Source organism: Eleutherodactylus coqui, chromosome 12 (assembly GCF_035609145.1).
Source record: "Eleutherodactylus coqui strain aEleCoq1 chromosome 12, aEleCoq1.hap1, whole genome shotgun sequence".
In the NCBI taxonomy this organism is placed as follows: Eukaryota; Metazoa; Chordata; class Amphibia; order Anura; family Eleutherodactylidae; genus Eleutherodactylus; species Eleutherodactylus coqui.
Window position 1 is genome coordinate 3,405,105 of NC_089848.1, and position 21,080 is coordinate 3,426,184.

A 21,080-nucleotide genomic window follows, 5' to 3' on the forward strand; every position below is an offset into this window, starting at 1 on the left:
AAAAGAACTTTTACAGAAAATTTCTCAAAAGCAGTCTGAGTTGGGATGTGCATGCTCTGCACTGAATAACTTTACTGATTTCATCCCTACTTATCTAGGATTTCGAGTTCTGAAGCACAAAGTACGAGTTCTACTTGCATATCTTTTCTAACAGAGGTATAGATCAATGTCCCCTGTGCCTTCTGCTCTAGAACACTCTGCCTACAAATAGTCCATATTCAACACGACCGGCTGACTTCAAAAATTTCATTGGGAAAATAAACTGCTCAGACAATAGAAATGAGCAGATGGAAGGAAGCTTGAGATTGTATAATAACACTATGAAAGTAGCAGGAATCTAATGCTGACCGCTAGAGATGAGCGAACGTAGTCGGTAAGGCCGATTTCGCAATCGAGCCCCGCGATTTTCGAGTACTTCACTACTCGGGTGAAAAGTACTCGGGGGCACTGTGGGTGAGTGGGGGGGAGAGGGAGAGAGAGAGGGCTCCCACCTGTTCCGCGCTGCTACCCCCCCGCTCCACCACGCCACACCCCGCCCCCACAGCGCCCCAGAGTACTTTTCACCCGAGTAGTGAAGTACTCGAAAATCGCGGTGCTCGATTGCGAAATCAGCCTTACCGAGTACGTTCGCTCATCTCTACTGACCGCACCTTCAGAAAACTAGAACTCTGAGTTGTTGAACAATAAGAAGGAACTGCAATAAATAGGGGAAGCCAGGCCAGGAACGGAAAGAAATGAAGGGGGAAGTTTCATCTTAGTTCCAAATACAGATTTAATGCGGCAATTAAATCCATAAAAATACACTAAATGAGTCATGAAGCATTCCAACAATATACTGCAATTTGTCGCTGTAGTACTGCAAAAAGTGCTCAAAAGAACGATAGAGAAAATATATAATGGAAGTCATGGTGAAAGGGTATACTTCGACATTACTGATCCGTTGCAGATCGGGTCACTATTCTGCATCGGTATTTTGAAGCCCAAATAAGGAGAGGATGAGAAAAGAAGTACAAATTGTTCCCTTATATTCAAGCATGTAAACGGTTTGTGCAGAAAAAAAATGTAAACAAATTTTTCCCTTTAAACAATCCTTTAAATATTGAAAAAAATAAAACTAACAAAAAATGAACACATAATTGGTATCTCCACGTTCATAACTACCCGCACTACGAAATATTCCATTATTTATCCAGCCAGTAAAGAAAATGTCTAAATACCTGTTCATCTCACTTCCCCAAAACAGGAATAAAAAGTAATTAAAATGTCCTAAATGAAAACTAGAAGTCATCACGCAAAAAACAAGCCCTCATGCAGCCCTGACAGTGCAGAAATAAGACTCCTCTGGGCTTCAAGTATGGTGACAAGTAGGAAAATGTAATGAAACCTCACTATATTTGCTGTTGTAATCGTAATGACCTGTAGAACGGAGTTCACATAACATTAGAACCACATGGTGAATGCGATGAAAACAACTCACAAAAACCAATGGGGAAGTTACTTTTTTCCATTCCCCACAGCAAAAAAAAAAAAGTAAAACCAGACATTACATGGACTTGAAACTGGTTCCTATAAAAACTGGAACTTGCCCCGTCCCACAAATACAGCTACAGTGACGACAAAATCAACTAGTTATGACTGCTGGAACACAGAAGGACAAATGATTTACTGGCACTTAAGGCTAAAATTAGTTGTAGAAATCCTCTTAAGGGAACGGAGTTCTGCGCCAAATTTAGACATAATCTACAGTAAAAAATAGATTTTTGGGAGTGTTTCTTCAATATGAATGTGACTCTTAGGGGTTAATTGTTAGGGTTAAATTTTGCTCAATGAAAGTGAAATAAGAACAAATCTTGTTTTCAAGGGCGGATACAGCACTAAGCGGACCAAGAAGCAGTAGTCAATACATGGATGAGACTGGGGTCTGCTTGACAGATACTGAGCTCCTCCCTACAGTATTCTGTATTGTAATAGGAGGGTTCTCAGGCATCAGGAGGTAGTAGGAGGAAACACGAGGACTTGGCAAAGAATGCCTGAAACCAAGTATTCTTTTTACCGAGTGTGGTCATTAACCCTAGGACAACATCTTCTTCTCTGACTCCACTAGCATGGCCGGGGCTTTTCTGTAGTCTTCCCTTCCCCTCTTTAACAATTTGCTTTAGGCCGCTTTCAAACAAGCATATTTTAACTCTATGTATTCCGTGTTTTGTGGACTATAATACGGACCTAATGTAAATCTCTGTATGTATTCACCGGCCGTATACAGCACCGTGCGTATTTAGCATGAGCTATTAATGTCCGTTTTTGCCTCCATATTGGTGGTATTTTCTATTTTTTGCTCATTACAAAATAAAAACAATGACAGCAAATATGCAGGTGAATACAGATCCCAAACCGCAGAAATACCGATGGCATACGGTTGTATCGTCAACTGTGATACGTCCGTATTACAGACATGTTACAGTGCACTTGGCGTAAACTGGCCTTATGCAGAGAAGCAACACTTTAGAATAACCTCCATAGTTAATAATGGGCCGACAGACCCTAAAACACAAACTAAACAGCGATATTTAAGACTGCAGAACTTGCTAAGTGAATGGCGCAAAAGGCGGTTATCGTAGGTGAGGGATTAGTATTTGAGCACAACTTGAGTGTGTGAATGTAAAGGGTTAAAGAGGAATCACATGACTGTATTGGAGAAGAGATTGCCCAACCTGCTATAATGCAGCAAGACAAACGTATTAGGGATTGTGTTGATATTGCTAATTTGGTAATTGCTTATTGTTATGTGTAATTTGTCCATTAGTTTAACGAATAGCAACCAAACATTCTCAAGATAAATGGCTGTGTGTAGGCAACAGGTCGAGAAATGTATAAAACAAAGCTGGATGCGATCCATTTAGAACTATTATTTACAACATCCAATTACTGTAATGTAACTAGCAGCCAAGCTTCCAGTAAGTGGCAAACACTTCTAGGATGTATGGAGGACGGATCCCTCTGGCATCACCTACAGTCTGTAGTGATACAAGTGGTCTTCACGTCTAACGTCCCACATTACCGGTGGAGTGTTAGAACATTCTCAGAGTTGTGTGATGCCGGGACTCGATCAGTGCTTAGAATGTATCACACAAGTCTGAATTCTAACATTGCTATTCCACTGTCTCCATCTAACCCTGAGTCCAAATCATAGTTTTCCTCATTTTTCTGCTGTGTATTTATCAAAGTTTCATGCAAAGATAAGAGCTACGTGCAAAAGCATGGGAAGGTAAAGTAATTAGTCCGCACCTAGACAAACCGCGTGCAAAAGTATCCAGTCAGGGTTAAACATTAGAAGTGATTTAACCTTCAATTATTAGCACCGTCAATGACTTAAAGGTGGAAGTCCTACGGAATTATCATGAAATGAACCTACAAAGGTGTTGGTGCCTGAACACACTGGGGGTACATTCATAAAGGGAAGTTAGTTATCTCCTGTAACACCAAACCTTTCCATTAGTCTTTATTGTTGCAGTGTTTTCCATCACCTCCCTGGAAATAAGTAAGTACCTTTCATGAATGTATCCCTTGTTTATGCTTTAGAAATCTATACAGACACTTCTCATTATCAGTATGCAATCATTGGTTGAATCAGGTTTAGTATACCCCATTCAATCAGTCACCCGTCATTAGAAACCGGAGCATGACCCTTGTTCCCTGAACTCCTAACACAATTCTTAGCCCTTGATTTTTCCCATTCTTACAGTTCCCATAGTTCTCTTTGGTTGGGTAATTGATCCTTGGTTTTGTGACATCTCTTGAACCCTTATTTATTACAAGAACAGGCAATTGCATTAAGCTCACTGTAGATGGCGTAAACAAGTATTCTTTGTTTTATGCCTCTTCGACTGCAGGCACAGAGGGAAGGTAACGTAGAGTCTGATTTGCATGAGATGTTGTAGCTTGAAGTGTGCCCAGTGTAGGGCTTACTGCAAAACTTGCTGAAGACGACACTGACGGACAGCTAGTGCCCAGCTTTGTCTGAATGTTTGTTCTACCGTAGGGGTACATTTTCCGTTCCAAGTTTAAAGATCGAGTTTGTGCATTTATTCCATCAACTTTTCCTTCAAGGAAGTAAGTTAACATTTCCCCTTTGCCTTTAACGCTGACTTTTCCCCGGCAAACAAATTCATAATTGCATCTCTTCAAAATCCGATGAACATCTTCAGTTACCTAGGAGCAAAAGTATATTGGCTGTAATTTAGCGTACCTAGAATTGCTGTCACTACCTGCCATTTTATTTGAGGTATAATGCAAACTATTTAAATAAAAAAAATTCCGGTAATTTATTTTTTACACCCCAACAAGCCAGGTGCTCATTTTAACGACCTTGGAAGGATGAAAGGCTGCTGAGTCTACCTTGAGCCGGCTACCTGAACCAAGCGGGGATTGAACCTGCAACCTTCAGGTCGTGAGCGAGAGCTTAGGACTGCATTTCTGCTGCCATAACACTCTGCACCCCACGAGGCTCTATTTATAAACAAAAATATTTAGAGTTAAAATAAAAACAACTAAAGACGAACAGCAAAAAATAATACAAATAAGATGTACCTGGATTTTCCCTTGCACCCCTGTGCTGTCCATTCTGCTGGCAACATTTACTGTATTGCCCCAAATATCATATTGCGGCCTCCGGGCACCGATGACTCCTGCAACTACAGGGCCAACATTGATACCTGAAAAGAGTTTAATATTAACAAACTATTACATGGAATGAAGGCAACATTGGAAATGCTCAGCGATCAAGTGTGAAAGTTGAGGACTTTGTCTGGCAGTGACATCTTCAAGTTAGTTTGATCATTTCAACCCTTTCTGGTAAAGCTACTATATATGTAATTGAGGTTCTTGGCATACATTTTGATCGAATTGTGACAGCGCATCTACCAGCGACAAGACGACCTCTTTAGACTGGACCCCCTAGTAGACTCACGTAGGTGGCTTACTGGAATGTTTTTACAGTTTATATTTCACTGTCCTGTATGAAGAAGTAATAAAGTATTATTGATTGGAGATCGACTTGTTAAAGCTGCTTACCTCCTTTTTCTGCCAAAACCAACCCCTTGATCATCACTAAAGGGTTATTGCATACTCAAACATATGTTTGTGTTGGTTGATGAGGTTTGTGTTATATCATTAACACGGACTTAAAAATATATACAAACATTTTAGAAACTAGGTTAGTGGATATTTGACCTACTCTGGTTTATCATGATCAGGTAGGTTTCGCTGAGGGTAGGTGCTCGGTTGACGGGACCCATAGATTTGTAAACATTATTAACATTATTAAAAAAACTTGGACGGCTTTTCAGCTTCTTTATCTCGATGCAGAGAAGTCCATTGGGATACCTAAATGAAATTCTGCTCAAATTGGGGATATCTGCAGTAGCATATATCTCAATGATGGCACTACTCTCTCTCCCATCTGGGGCTGCATTAACTTCTGGATACACCTCTAAAACATTTAATATCTTCAATGGCACTCGGCAAGGATGTCCATTATCACCCTTAATCTTTACTCTGGTTATGGGGCCCTTAGCAGATTGAATGAGGAACGTAAAAGATGTATCTGGAATTACTGTAGGAGGAAGAGAACACAAAATCTGTTTGTTTGTGGATGACGTAATTATAGCCCTTACCAACCCAGAATCTGGATTTTCTGCGGTGTTGGAAACATGAAATGCATTTAGCAGCATCTTATTACAAGCTAGACATCATATAAATACCTGACTGTTATTTACAGTTTAAGAAGCAGATTCTCATTTTCCGGGGTATCGGATAAAACTATCCTTCCCATCCAAACACTATTTATGGCTAATTATATTCCATTACCCCAAGGTATTGCGCGTGATTTAACCAATTCTCTAAATATGAAGCATAATGGGTCGGCATAATAGCAACCATCACGATGCTAATAACTCCATAAATCCTCTATACTCACCTGCTTAGGAATCTCCCTGTTCTAGCATCTCACCTAGATAAACTACAAAGATTCTTAGCAAACATGTCTGGAAAGGGCAATGCCCCCGTGTGGCAGCCCATACTTTATATCTTCCCATCCATTAAGGTGGAATAAAGAAATACGTAGTAGTGTCGGCACTCCAAGGAGCGATTGAGGACTTAACAATAATATGATGAAGACAATATAGAGGTGGACTCACCTGGTGTGGGGCCTGTCGGATGACCGGTCTCCACACCTATGGTCCAAGTTTGCCTTCAATAGTTGTCACGAGTATAAGATCCCACCAGGTGTCAAATAGCAGGGAGAGCGGCAACGGAAATACCCAGGTCTATACGACCTTGGCCACAAAGAATGTAGGAGATCACAAAGAGAAGAGATGCTGCTTTAAGATGTAATGTATAAAATGGAACTTACTTCACAGAGGGGACTCTGATCCAACCAGGTCCCCGCAGTCCGGGTCAGTAGTTTAAGGATCGCCTTGGGAGGCTAGGGATCATTTCCAGTTGTTTAATTCACATTAGTATAAATGGAGGAGGTATAAGGTAAAATGCAGAAAATATATATAAAATAAAAAAGAAAAATAATAACATTAAAAGTCACAGAGATTTATCAGGGAGTCGCCTGGCGATGCGTTTTGGGGTACAAAAGACCCCTTTCTCAAGCATAGTATAGCGAGGATAAGGACTTACTCTTGAAGGAAGTTCATCGCCGTTCACATTAGCGCAGTTTGTATCTTAGTGACGTATCTCGGTGCTGGCACATCCGAGTGACGCCAAGTAGCACGCAGAACCGACGTTGTATTTCATGTGTGTCCAAACGACCATTAGGAGTATTATGAGTGTTCTCAATGCGGGACGCCCCCGAGTGACGTCCTATGGTGAGCGTTACTTAGATGGTCACAGTCGAGATAACAGCCATAGATACAACAAGAAATTCATGTATACATAGAAATGTTGTGAATAGAGATGAAAGATTTCAAATGGAGATAGGATAAAGTGAATATGTCAAAATCAAGGTTCAAAGTGAGAGTTATACAAGGCTGGAGAGTTTGAAATTGTGGTACATGTACTTAAAGAGATAATGCCCCGAGATGCGTCACTAAGACACGACCCGCTCTAATATGAACGGCAATGAGCTTCCTGTAAGAGTAAGGCCTCGTTCACACGGGCTACACATTCATCGCCCTAATTTGTAGACTGAAAGAACCCATTGGGAATCATATGGGCTTCACATACAGGCGCTTTTAGCGATAATTTTTTAGCGAGATTTTGTAGCCGGTGTGAGAGGACCTAAGTCCTTATCCTCGCTTATACTATGCTTGAGGTTTTCTTTTTCTACATACTTTTCTGTATTTTACCTTATACCTATTCTATTTGTACTAATATGAATTAAACAACTACATATTATCCCCATCATCCTGAAGCGATCCTCAAACTACTAACTTGGACTCGATCCCCTCTGTGAAGTAAGTGATCTCCTACATAAAGGTGAAATAGGCTTCCCACAAGTGTCTTATCACCACTATGAGACCATAACTGACCAAGCCAATACTGTCACAAAGTATTGAGGTGAATATGGAAACATTGTTTCTAAACACTTTACCTGCCGATGTTTTATTATGCTAAGAACTCGGGAGTTTCTGCACCTAAATCTCCTTAATTACTATTAGAGCCGGGATCACCGCATGGAAACGCATCATCATTTCCAAATCTTTATCTCCTTCAGATTCCCTAAATCACCTTTAGGCCTCCTTCACACCGGCTACAAAATCATTGCTACAAAACGCATGGATGTGAAGCTGATGGTTTCCAAGGGGTTCCTTCAGGCTCCAGAGCATCTCATGTGAAGGATCCCCTTGGCCACCATGAGCCTCACATCCATGCGTTCTGTAGTGAGGAGTTTGTAGCCGGTTTGAACGAGGCCTTACAGATGACACCCTTTAGTTTTCCACATATCCCAATTAGTAACTGGACCACTGCAGGGTAATTTCAATCTCAGATATGTGGGAAGGTAATCACCTAATGTCTTTTAATGACATTTCTGCTAAATTTCACATTCCTAGCAAAGATTTTATACATTCCTCAGGATGCGCCATTTTATTACTCTCCCTTAATTTGTGATCTCTTCCCAAAACTATGGTTGAATTAGTGAATTATTATTCTCTAATGTAAATAAAGTTGCCAAAGGCGTCTCCAGACTTTCTATAGTCATGTTGGCCCGATCTCTGGGAGAGGCCCCCAGCTATCTCTATAGGCACAGAAGACTGGAGGTTTACATTAGCAAACTGGCTTTCCCAATGTCCATCTCCTGTCGGGTTAACCAGTAAGCTTCTCCATCGTTGGGATCTCATTCCTAGACGCCTCTCTGCTATTTATCCCACAAGGTCAGATAAACGCTGGAGATGCTCTAGTGGCAAAGGAACCTGGAAACACATTTTTTGGTATTAACTGCAAGTATTCGCTGCTTTTGGAACCGAGCTAAATTCCTTCTGAAACTACTGTAGGGCCTCATTCAGACCAGCAGTTTTTTTTGTGCACAAATGGCCGCGCAAAAAGATTGTCGCTCACATGTGGAAAAATTGCGTGAATGAAGCTAAAGGCGTGATCTACATTTGCGTATAATTTGCTTGTTCACACAATCCCTGGTGGTGCTGCGTGTTAATCCAGGTCCCATAAGAGTCAATGGGAACGCCTGCGCAACACGCACCAAAGACAGGTCCGGTCCCATCTGTTCACGCAGCACGCACCTTAGATGCGGCATTGCAGCCACACATGTCCCATCTTTTGAAGGTGCGAGGATTTTGCGCGTCTAAAAATCATCCATGTGAACGCTTCAATAGGAAACCATTGGTTCTTATAGATGTGATCTTTATGCACGGCTATTTGTGCACAAAAAAAGGCTCGTCTGAACGAGGCGTAAGTATTCCAATATGGAGCTGCTCCTTAGCATTGCTGCATGTAGACATTGCATGTTTAGCCCATACGGATACGACCATAAACTTCCATGTCCTAGTAGAAGCAAAGGCTTTGATTGCAAGATTTTGGAAAACCTCTAGGGTTCCTGTGATGTCAGAGCTTACCGCCTGTGTTGTCAGAGCTTACTGCCTGTGTTGTCAGAGCTTTCAGGGAACTATAGCAAATATTTCTTTGTGCTTACTGTGTGCTATTATACTATTTATGTTTGCCTTTCAGCCCCTTATAAAGTATAGTGCGCCTACATAGACATCTAGACGGATATGATAGACAAGTCATCGGGAATACCTTTCTGTCCTCCACTACATATGGTGGCCGCTCATCTGCCGTGTTAGAACATTCACTACATGTAATCTTGTATATTCAGCTTGAATCAAACTCAACAGTCAATACATTAAGGAAGTCGGCTTAATGGAGTTTAAGTTTAGCAAATACTTTTGGCTGTCAGTTTGAAAACCTCTACAGAATAGTTGGTCTACTTTCTAGCGCCGTCGCAGGTTTACTTCAGAGTTTGTGTGTCTTCTGCTAGATTTCCAGTAATAATAACCTAACGGTTACATTAACATTAGAAAAACTGTCTGAAAAGATCACCTTTTAATTGCCGATTATTTATATCTCCTGTAAACATATTTGGCGCAGAGCTCGGTCGCTTTAAGTCCGTGTTTACTCCTTAGTGACGTAACTAATTTCCCCTTAAGAATCGGTAGGTCCTTTTCCACTCTATCGTCACCACAGCTGGGTGGCATCTTGTATTTTACAGGACAAATTCCAGTTTTTATAGCAACCAATTTCGGGTACAAATAATGTATGAAATAACATTATTTTTTGCTGGGGGACGACAGAAAAATAGCAACTTCACTCTTGTTTTTCACGGTTTATCTTTACGACATTCTAACCATTATATTAACTATTCTACAGCTCATTACAGTTTATAGGGTTTATTATGTTTTCCTGCCTACTTTAGCACAATGTAAATACTATTTTTTTTAATAAAAGTATTTTGTCCCCACATCCCAAGACCAAAGCATTGTTCTTTTTCTGTGGGCGGAGCTGGATGAGGACTTGTTATCGAGGATCACATGCTTTTTATTGGTACAATTTTGAGTTATATAAAACTTTTTGATTACTTTTGGTTTTCGTTTTGGGGAAGTGAAAGAAACCAAAAATGGCTTTTTTGGCATTTTTCCTTTTAGTTTTTTTCTTACGGGATTTATCATGATGGATGAATATAATCCTGCAGTTTGGGTTGTTATGGATGCGGCAACACCGATTACGTGTAGATTATTTTGTTTGTTCTTTTTCAATATTTAAAGCTTTGTGTAATGGGAAAACAACCCTTTACAAAATTCACATTAAACAACATAGAGGAGGGATTAGAGAAGCTAATGTGACAATCAGAGAGCTAATATGCTGTCTGATAAGGAAGGAGTGTTAACATGAAGAACAGTCCTTGTTACTGTTAGTGAAATGAATATGACCCCGTGTTCTACCCGATGCGCAGTCGGCAAGTAGCCATCTTCTATGTCAATTATTTTGTACTTTTCCTTTAACAGGATTTGCTAAAATATATTGAAGAGTAAGACGGGACCTCGATGATTAGAACATTCCAAGGCCCTAGATAGACTGTCTCGGGTCATTGCGCCCGGTTCTCCTGTCTCTCTCTAAACAATTACCGTTTATAATTAAGTATCTCTATATTCTGAGAAGTCAATCATGTCGGATTCTACTGCATCTGCTCTGCTTTCCCTTCAGCAAGTTTAGATGTTAAATTCTTTATCTTGCATGTTTATGTTCCTTTGACCAATGGTAATAAATGAGTTAGACTATATTTGAATTATTGTAATTAGATCATGTGCTTCTATAAAAGCTGCGGTCTGTCAATCAATAAACATATTACTTTGATCACGCTAACAGTTGATGTTTTGATATTCTTCTGAGCTCAGCCTACCTCTAACATTGTATTTGGACCCCAATAGCATATCGTATAGCAAACATTGGTTTGCACTAACATTACCCTGCCCTAGGATAGGAAAACAGACACAAGATCTATTAGATCTGTTCTCTGCTGCCTGCTCACCCCCCTCCCCTCTGAAATGACACGTAAATTCAGTATTTCTGACCTCACTTCAAACGCCTGTAACTCTGGTCCTATGGATTCAATGGACAAGCTTTCAATGTCAGGTTAAAATCAAGAACTTTGACTTCACGGATGTCAGTAGCATCAATAGAACTGGAGCCACAGCTGTTTGGATTAGAACAGGCCCTGCTTGTCCAAAACTGGTATGTCCTTTTCCTGAAGAATGAACAGAACGCCTCCTGACTTACTGGGGGGGTTATGGGATAATTCACACAGGCATATTTTCTGTCTGTGTGCTGTCGATGTATCTCACAGATAGGACATACACCCATTATAGCCTATGAGACAAGGCACACAAGACAGTTTTCACATGGACCAATGTCCAGTTCTCATCTGTATTCATGGATAAGCATTGGACATGTAATATGCACTGTCCTTGCAGATGGGACAGCATACAGGCGGTATTGTGCCTGTGATCCTTGGGTGCAACTCGCACTTGCCCATGTGAATAAAGTCTAAGATTTAATCATGCAGGTTTTACTTTCATCTAGCTGCAGTAATGCTAAAGCATATACAGTGCGCACAAACATGTTAAATACCATATTACAGCTAATTAGTATCTGTAGAAAAAAAATAACATGTATATTATTGCAGTTTAGAACTGCCCAAGGAGTTTTCACAAGCTTGCGGACTGTTTCCAATAGTAACCAGCAAAATTGTGAATGCAGCTCTGGGTTATAACACAAGCTCTAACTTGCAATAAGTTTAAAAGTAAAAGTCCAAAACCAAATAAAAGGTGTTGTCCCAAAATGATAGGTGATATGACTCTGATGGGGCGTCTCACCACTATGACCCCTTCCCTCCATTCAGCACCCCCACCCCAGTGAGCAGGGGGGGAGGGGGGGGGCAGTGAGACTCCCCGAATCAAAGTTTTATCACCTATCCACGACTCTGGGGCGACCTGTAAACGGGCGACATAGCTGGACGCAGACTATATGAGATCCAGTATAACAGTTTAACAAATACAAAGGGCTGCTATTATAATCTTACCCACTCTCAGAACAAAATCATTATAAGACTGATAGTTGATCTCATCGAGGACATCAAACATCTCAATAGAAAAATCTGCAAGTGTGCTTAGATGAGAATAAATAGACTTTTTTGCCTGTGAAGAGAAAAAACAACAATGGGAGCAAAATGACAAAACCAGTGCTAAGCAGGACCTCACATCTAGGACCGCGCATCTGGGAACGCGCATCTGGGACCGCGCATCTAGGACCGCGCATCTGGGACCTCACATCTCGGAATGCTTGAAGAGATTATAGAAACTACATTTTTGGGAAACATGACCCTATTTGTTTTGCATTTTAACCATTTTTTTGAAGATTTTTATGTAAAACACAGAAAGGTTGTATTTGTTGCCCATAGCAGCCAATCAGCACATCTTGCTCTTGAAAATGGAAAGCTGCGATGTGAGCGGTTGCTGTGGGCAATAAAGACAGCCTTTCTTATAGACAGTTTCGTACAGTAATAAAGACTTCAGTGTCAGTGAGCTTAATATATCTACCGGCAAGAAGGCACATTATATTGAATAGCAGACATATATACATATACATACACACAAACACACACACACACAGTAGACATGATATAGAGAGGGCAGAATAATACCAATATTTAAGTATTAATCTGGTAGGCACAAAGAAATGAGAATCCAAGATAGTTGGCATAAACGCAAAACTATATATTATATATATACTAGCTGATATACCCGGCTTCGCCAGAGTTAATTTGGTACTGGTGTTTATCTGGTGTTCACACGGAAAATCTTATGAAGTCGTGGTTACTTTAGAGATACTGAGGAAAAACATATGGTCACCATTTTGCATAGTTCTCTGCGTTACCCAGGAAACACCATGGGAGGTAACAATGCGACGTTTCCTTTATATAAAATGACACCAGGAAGTGAGAGAATTAAATTTCGTACGTAAAATGTGGATGCTAATTCTTTTGCGCTTAGAATTGAATAATCGAGTTGGGACCCATTAACTTTTCCTATTTATGACATAATCAATGCCCGTTGCAAATTTCATGTTTCTAGGACACCAAGAAGTGAGAGAATTAGATTCTGTACGTAAAATTTGGACGCTAGTTCTTTTGCGCTAGAATTGAATAATCGAGTTGGGACCGATTAGCTTTTCCTATTTATGACATAATCAATGCTCGTGCCAAATTTCACGTTTCTATGACACCAGAAAGGGAGAAAATTACATTCCGTACTTAAATTTGGACGCTAATTCTTTTGCGCATAAAATTGAATAATCGAGTTGGCACCCATTAGCTTTTCCTATTTATGACATAATTAATGTTCGTGCCAAATTTCAAGTTTCTATGACACCGGAAAGTAACAAAATTACATTCCGTGCGCTAAAATTTGGACGCTAATTCTTTTGCGCATAGAATTGAATTATCGAGTTGGGACCCATTAGCTTTTCCTATTTATGAAACAATCAGGCTCGTGCCAAATGTCACGTTTCTATGACACCGGAAAGTGAGAAAATTACATTCCGTACGTGCAGGGGAATAAAACGAACCCCTCACAAAATATCTCATACCTAACGCAGGAGGAGGTGCGGAAGCGTCTAAAGAAAACTAAAATTGATAAATCGCCGGGCCCAGATGGATTACACCCAAGGATACTAAGTGACCAGATAGCTAGGCCGCTATACCTAATATTTCTGGACTCTATCAAGACCGGTGTAGTACCATTGGATTGGCGCATTGCCAACGTGGTTCCAATTTACAAAAAAGGGAGCAAAAGTGAGCCTGGTAACCACAGGCCAGTAAGTCTCACTTCAGTAACGGGAAAAACTTTCAAGGGGATTCTGAGAGATGCCATCGTTGAGTACCTTAAGGAGAATAAGGGAATAACTCCTCACCAGCATGGATTCATGAAGGGTCGCTCATGTCAGACAAATCTGATCAGTTTCTACGATGAAGTAAGCTCTAAGCTGGACCAGGGAGAATCTATTGATCTTGTATATCTGGACTTCTCTAAAGCCTTTGACACCGTGCCACATAATAGACTAATATACAAAATGAGGCAGCTCGGACTGGGCGAAAACGTTTGTAAGTGGGTAAAAAATTGGCTCAATGATAGAAAGCAGAGGGTGGTAATAAATGGTTCGTACTCTGATTGGACCACAGTCGCTAGCGGGGTCCCACAGGGTTCAGTACTAGGCCCCACTCTGTTCAACATATTTATCAATGACCTGATAGAGGGGCTGCACAGCAAAATATCAATATTTGCAGATGACACAAAATTATACAATATAATTAATGCAACGGAGGACAATGTGCGGCTGCAAACGGACCTGGACAAGCTGGGGGCTTGGGCAGAAAAATGGCAAATGAAGTTCAATGTTGAAAAATGTAAGACTATGCACATGGGCAGGAGGAACGGATGTCACCAATATTCACTTAATGGGGTACCACTAGGAAAAGTGATATGGAAAAGGATCTGGGGGTATTAGTGGATAATAGACTAAACTGGAGTAACCAATGCCAGTCAGCTGCTGCAAAGGCAAATAAAGTCTTGGGGTGCATTAAAAGAGGAATAGGGGCGAAGGACGAGAACATTATCCTTCCATTATATAAGGCACTTGTCAGGCCTCACATGGAATACTGCATACAATTCTGGTCACCGGTGCTCAGGAAAGATGTCACAGTGCTTGAGGGGGTTCAAAGAAGGGCAACTAAACTGATAAATGGAATGACAGAACTGGAATACCCAGAGAGGCTATCCAAATTGGGACTATTTACTCTAGAAAAAAGAAGGTTAAGAGGCGACCAAATAACCATGTATAAGTACATGAGGGGACAATACAAGGATCTCTCCCATGATCTGTTTACACCCAGGACCAGGACGGTAACAAGAGGACATCGGCTACGATTAGAGGAAAATAGGTTTCATCACCAACATAGAAGGGGATTCTTTACTGTAAGAGCAGTTAGACTGTGGAACTCTCTGCCGGAGGAAGTGGTGATGGCAAAATCCATAGAGGAGTTTAAAAGGGGACTTGATGTCTTTCTGGAGAAGAAGGATATTACAGGATATAAATCTTAGGTTAATTGTCAATCCGGGTATACCGGCAGGTAGGAACTATTAGGGGTTGATCCAGGGAACAGTCTGATTGCCATTAGGGAGTCGGGAAGGAATTTTTCCCCCAAAAGGGCTAATTGGCTTCTGGCCTTGGTTTTTTTTGCCTTCCTCTGGATCAACACAGTAGGATAGACAGGCTGGACTAGATGGACATTGTCTTCATTCAGCCTTACATATTATGTTAACTATGTTAACTATGTACGTAAAATTTGGACGCTAATTCTTTTGCGCATAGAATTGAATAATCGAGTTGGGACCCATTAGCTTTTCCTATTTATGACATAATCAATGCTCGTGCCAAATATCACGTTTCTGTGACACCGGAAAGTGAGAAAATTACATTCCGTACGTAAAAGTTGGACGCTAATTCTTTTGCGCATAGAATTGAATAATCGAGTTGGGACCCATTAGCTTTTCCTATTTATGACATAATCAATGCTTGTGCCAAATTTCACGTTTCTATGACACCGGAAAGTGAGAAAATTACATTCCGTACGTAAAATTTGGACGCTAATTCTTTTGCGCATAGAATTGAATAATCGAGTTGGGACCCATTAGCTTTTCCTATTTATGACATAATAAATGTTCGTGCCAAATTTCACGTTTCTGTGACACCGGAAGGTGAGAAAATTACATTCCGTACGTAAAAGTTGGACGCTAATTCTTTTGCGCATAGAATTGAATAATCAAGTTGGGACCCATTAGCTTTTCCTATTTATGACATAATCAATGCTTGTGCCAAATTTCACGTTTCTATGACACCGGAAAGTGAGAAAATTACATTCCGTACATAAAATTTGGACGCTAATTCTTTTGCGCATACAATTAAATTATCGAATTGGAACCCATTAGCTTTTCCTATTTATGACATAATCCATGCTCGTGCCAAATTTCACGTTTCTATGACACCGGAAAGTGAGAAAATTACATTCCGCACGTAAAAGTTGGACGCTAATTCTTTTGCGCATAGAATTGAATAAACGAGTTGGAACCTATTAGCTTTTCCCATTTATGACATAATAAATGTTCGTGCCAAATTTCACGTTTCTATGACACCGGAAAGTGAGAAAATTACATTCCGTACGTAAAAGTTGGATGCTAATTCTTTTGCGCACAGAATTGAATCGAGTTGGGACCCATTAGCTTTTCCTACTTATGACATAATCAATGTTCGTGCCAAATTTCACGTTTCTATGACACCGGAAATTGAGAAAATTACATTCCGTACGTAAAAGTTGGACGCTAATTCTTTTGCGCATAGAATTGAATAATCGAGTTGGGACCCATTAGCCTTTCCTACTTATGACATAATCAATGTTCGTGCCAAATTTCACGTTTCTATGACACCGGAAAGTGAGAAAATTACATTCCGTACGTAAAAGTTGGACGCTTATTCTTTTGCGCATTGAATTGAATAATCGAGTTGGGACCCATTAGCTTTTCCTATTAATGACATAATCAATGCTCCTGCCAAATTTCACGTTTCTATGACACCGGAAAGTGAGAAAATTACATTCCGTACGTAAAAGTTGGACGCTAATTCTTTTGCGCAAAAAATTGAATAATCAAGTTGGGACCCATTAGCTTTTCCTACTTATGACATAATCAATGTTCGTGCCAAATTTCACGTTTCTATGACACCGGAAAGTGAGAAAATTACATTCCGCACGTAAAATTTAAACACTAATTCTTTTGTGCATAGAATTGAATAATCAGGTTGGGACCCATTAGCTTTTCCTATTTATGACATAATTAATGCTCCTGCCAAATTTCACGTTTCTGTGACACCGGAAAGTGAGAAAATTACATTCCGTACAAAAAAGTTGGACGCTTATTCATTTGCGCATTGAATTGAATAATCGAGTTGGGACCCATTAGCTTTTCCTATTTATGACATAATCAATGCTTGTGCCAAATTTCACGTTTCTATGACACCGGAAAATGAGAAAATTACATTCCGTACGTAAAAGTTGGACGCTAATTCTTTTGCGCATAGAATTGAACAATCGAGTTGGGACCCATTAGCTTTTCCTATTTATGACATGATCAATGCTTGTGCCAAATTTCACGTTTCTATGACACCAGAAAGTGAGAAAATTACATTCCGCACGTAAAAGTTGGACGCTAATTCTTTTGCGCATAGAATTGAATAATCAGGTTGGGACCCATTAGCTTTTCCTATTAATGACATAATAAATGTTCGTGCCAAATTTCACGTTTCTGTGACACCGGAAAGTGAGAAAATTACATTCCGTACGTAAAAGTTGGACGCTAATTCTTTTGCGCATTGAATTGAATAAACGAGTTGGAACCTATTAGCTTTTCCTATTTATGACATAATCAATGCTCGTGCCAAATTTCACGTTTCTGTGACACCGGAAAGTGAGAAAATTACATTCCGTACAAAAAAGTTGGACGCTTATTCTTTTGCGCATTGAATTGAATAATCGAGTTGGGACCCATTAGCTTTTCCTATTTATGACATATTCAATGCTCGTGCCAAATTTGACGTTTCTATGACACCGGAAAGTGAGAAAATTACATTCCGTACGTAAAAGTTGGACGCTAATTCTTTTGCGCATAGAATTGAATAATCGAGTTGGGACCCATTAGCTTTTCCTATTTATGACATAATCAATGCTTGTGCCAAATTGCACGTTTCTATGACACCGGAAAGTGAGAAAATTACATTCCGCACGTAAAAGTTGGACGCTAATTCTTTTGCGCATAGAATTGAATAATCAGGTTGGGACCCATTAGCTTTTCCTATTTATAACATAATAAATGTTTGTGCCAAATTTCACGTTTCTGTGACACCGGAAAGTGAGAAAATTACATTCCGTACGTAAAAGTTGGACGCTAATTCTTTTGCGCATAGAATTGAATAATCGAGTTGGGACCCATTAGCTTTTCCTATTTATGACATAATCAATGCTCCTGTCAAATTTCACGTTTCTATGACACCAGAAAGTGAGAAAAATACATTCCGTACGTAAAATTTGGACGCTAATTCTTTTGCGCATAAAATTAAATAATCGAGTTGGGACCCATTAGCTTTTCCTATTTATGACATAATCAATGCTCCTGCCAAATTTCACGTTTCTATGACACCGGAAAGTGAGAAAAATACATTCCGTACGTAAAATTTGGACGCTAATTCTTTTGCGCATTGAATTGAATAATCGAGTTGGGACCCATTAGATTTTCCTATTTATGACAATCAATGCCCGTGTCAAATTTCACGTTTCTATGACACCGGAAAGTGAGAAAATTACATTCCGTACGTAAAATTTGGATGCTAATTCTTTTGCGCATAGAATTAAATAATCGAGTTGGGACCCATTAGCTTTTCCTATTTATGACATAATCAATGCTCGTGCCAAATTTCACGTTTCTATAACACCGGAAAGTGAGAAAATTACATTCCATACATAAAATTTGGACGCTTATTCTTTTGCGCAAAAAATTGAATAATCGAGTTGGGACCCATTACCTTTTCCTATTTATGACATAATCAATGCTCGTGCCAAATTTCACGTTTCTACGACACCAGAAAGTGAGAAAAATACATTCCGTACGTAAAATTTGGATGCTAATTCTTTTGCGCATAAAATTAAATGATCGAGTTGGGACTTATTAGATTTTCCTATTTATGACAATCAATGGCCGTGCCAAATTTCACGTTTCTATGACACCGGAAAGTGAGAAAATTACATTCCGTACGTAAAATTTGGACGCTAATTCTTTTGCGGATAGAATTGAATAATCGAGTTGGGACCCATTAGCTTTTCCTATTTATGACATAATCGATGCTCGTGCCAATTTTCCCGTTTCTATGACACCGGAAAGTGAGAAAATTACATTCCGTACGTAAAATTTGGACGCTAATTCTTTTGCGGATAGAATTGAATAATCGAGTTGGGACCCATTAGCTTTTCCTATTTATGACATAATCGATGCTCGTGCCAATTTTCCCGTTTCTATGACACCGGAAAGTGAGAAAAATACATTCCGTACGTAAAATTTGGACGCTAATTCTTTTGCGCATTGAATTGAATAATCGAGTTGGGACCCATTAGATTTTCCTATTTATGACAATCAATGCCCGTGTCAAATTTCACGTTTCTATGACACCGGAAAGTGAGAAAATTACATTCCGTACGTAAAATTTGGATGCTAATTCTTTTGCGCATAGAATTAAATAATCGAGTTGGGACCCATTAGCTTTTCCTATTTATGACATAATCAATGCTCGTGCCAAATTTCACGTTTCTATAACACCGGAAAGTGAGAAAATTACATTCCATACATAAAATTTGGACGCTTATTCTTTTGCGCAAAAAATTGAATAATCGAGTTGGGACCCATTACCTTTTCCTATTTATGACATAATCAATGCTCGTGCCAAATTTCACGTTTCTATGACACCGGAAAGTGAGAAAATTACATTCCGTACGTAAAATTTGGACGCTAATTCTTTTGCGGATAGAATTGAATAATCGAGTTGGGACCCATTAGCTTTTCCTATTTATGACATAATCGATGCTCGTGCCAATTTTCCCGTTTCTATGACACCGGAAAGTGAGAAAAATACATTCCGAACGTAAAATTTGGACGCTAATTCTTTTGTGCATAGAATTAAATAATCGAGTTGGGACCCATTAGCTTTTCCTATTTATGACATAATCAATGCTCGTGCCAAATTTCACGTTTCTATGACACCGGAAAGTGAGAAAATTACATTCCGTTCGTAAAATTTGGACGCTTATTCTTTTGCGCAAACAATTGAATAATCGAGTTGGGACCCATGACCTTTTCCTATTTATGACATAATCAATGCTCGTGCCAAATTTCACGTTTCTATGACACCGTAAAGTGAGAAAATTGCATTCCGGACGTAAAATTGGGACGGTAATTCTTTTGCGCATAGAGTTGAATAATCGAGTTGGGACCCATTAGCTTTTCCTATTTATGACATAATCAATGCTCGTGCCAAATTTCACGTTTCTATGACACCGGAAAGTGAGAAAAATACATTTCGTACGTAAAATTTGGACGCTAATTCTTTTGCGCATAAAATTAAATGATCGAGTTGGGACTTATTAGATTTTTCTATTTATGACAATCAATGGCCGTGCCAAATTTCACGTTTCTATGACACCGGAAAGTGAGAAAATTACATTTTGCACGTAAAATTTGGACGCTAATTCTTCTGCGCATAGAATTGAATAATCGAGTTGGGACCCATTAGCTTTTCCTATTTATCTCATAATCAATGCTTGTGCCAAATTTTAAGTTTCTATGACATTGGGAAGTGAGAGATTTAGATTATGCACGTTAAATTTCGACGCTAATTCTTTTGTGCTAGAATTGAATAATCGAGTTGGGACCCAATTACTTTTCCTATTTTGGAGATAATCTATGCATGTGCCAAAATTCATGTTTCTACGACATTGGGAAGTTTGAGAACTTTTGGCGAGTCAGTCAGTGAGTCAGTGCGTCAGTGAGTGAGTCAGTGAGTGCGTCAGTGAGTGCGTCAGTGAGTGAGTCAGTGAGTGAGTCAGTGAGTGAGTCAGTGAGTGAGTCAGTGAGTGAGTCAGTGAGTCAGTGAGTCAGTCAGTGAGTCAGTCAGTGAGTCAGTCAGTCAGTCAGTGAGTCAGTCAGTGAGTCAGTCAGTGAGTCAGTCAGTGAGTCAGTCAGTGAGTCAGTCAGTGAGTCAGTTTTTTTTAGTTATTTATTTAGAATCCCTTGTAAGCCCTCATGTCATGTGATTTCCACTTTGCACAATAACGTCACAGGGGGGACTTTTCCTGCATTACCGAGAATTGTTGCAGTTAACGATGATCTTTCTTGGCGGCACTTCAGACAACCAGA

The 21,080-nt window shown here is 39.8% G+C and overlaps 1 protein-coding gene across 1 annotated transcript in view; it reads right to left on the minus strand.

Annotated features, from left to right (window-relative positions):
• Positions 1-704: 704 nt before the first annotated feature.
• Positions 705-21,080, minus strand: part of ADCY1 (adenylate cyclase 1) — a 281,184-nt gene continuing 260,808 nt past the window's right edge. The window contains exons 18-20 of the mRNA XM_066584896.1: positions 12,095-12,209; positions 4,588-4,712; positions 705-4,209 (exon numbers count right to left, since the gene is read on the minus strand). Coding sequence (XP_066440993.1) covers positions 3,871-4,209; positions 4,588-4,712; positions 12,095-12,209 — 579 coding nt within the window. The 3' untranslated portion in view covers positions 705-3,870. The remainder of the gene's footprint in view (positions 4,210-4,587; positions 4,713-12,094; positions 12,210-21,080) is intronic.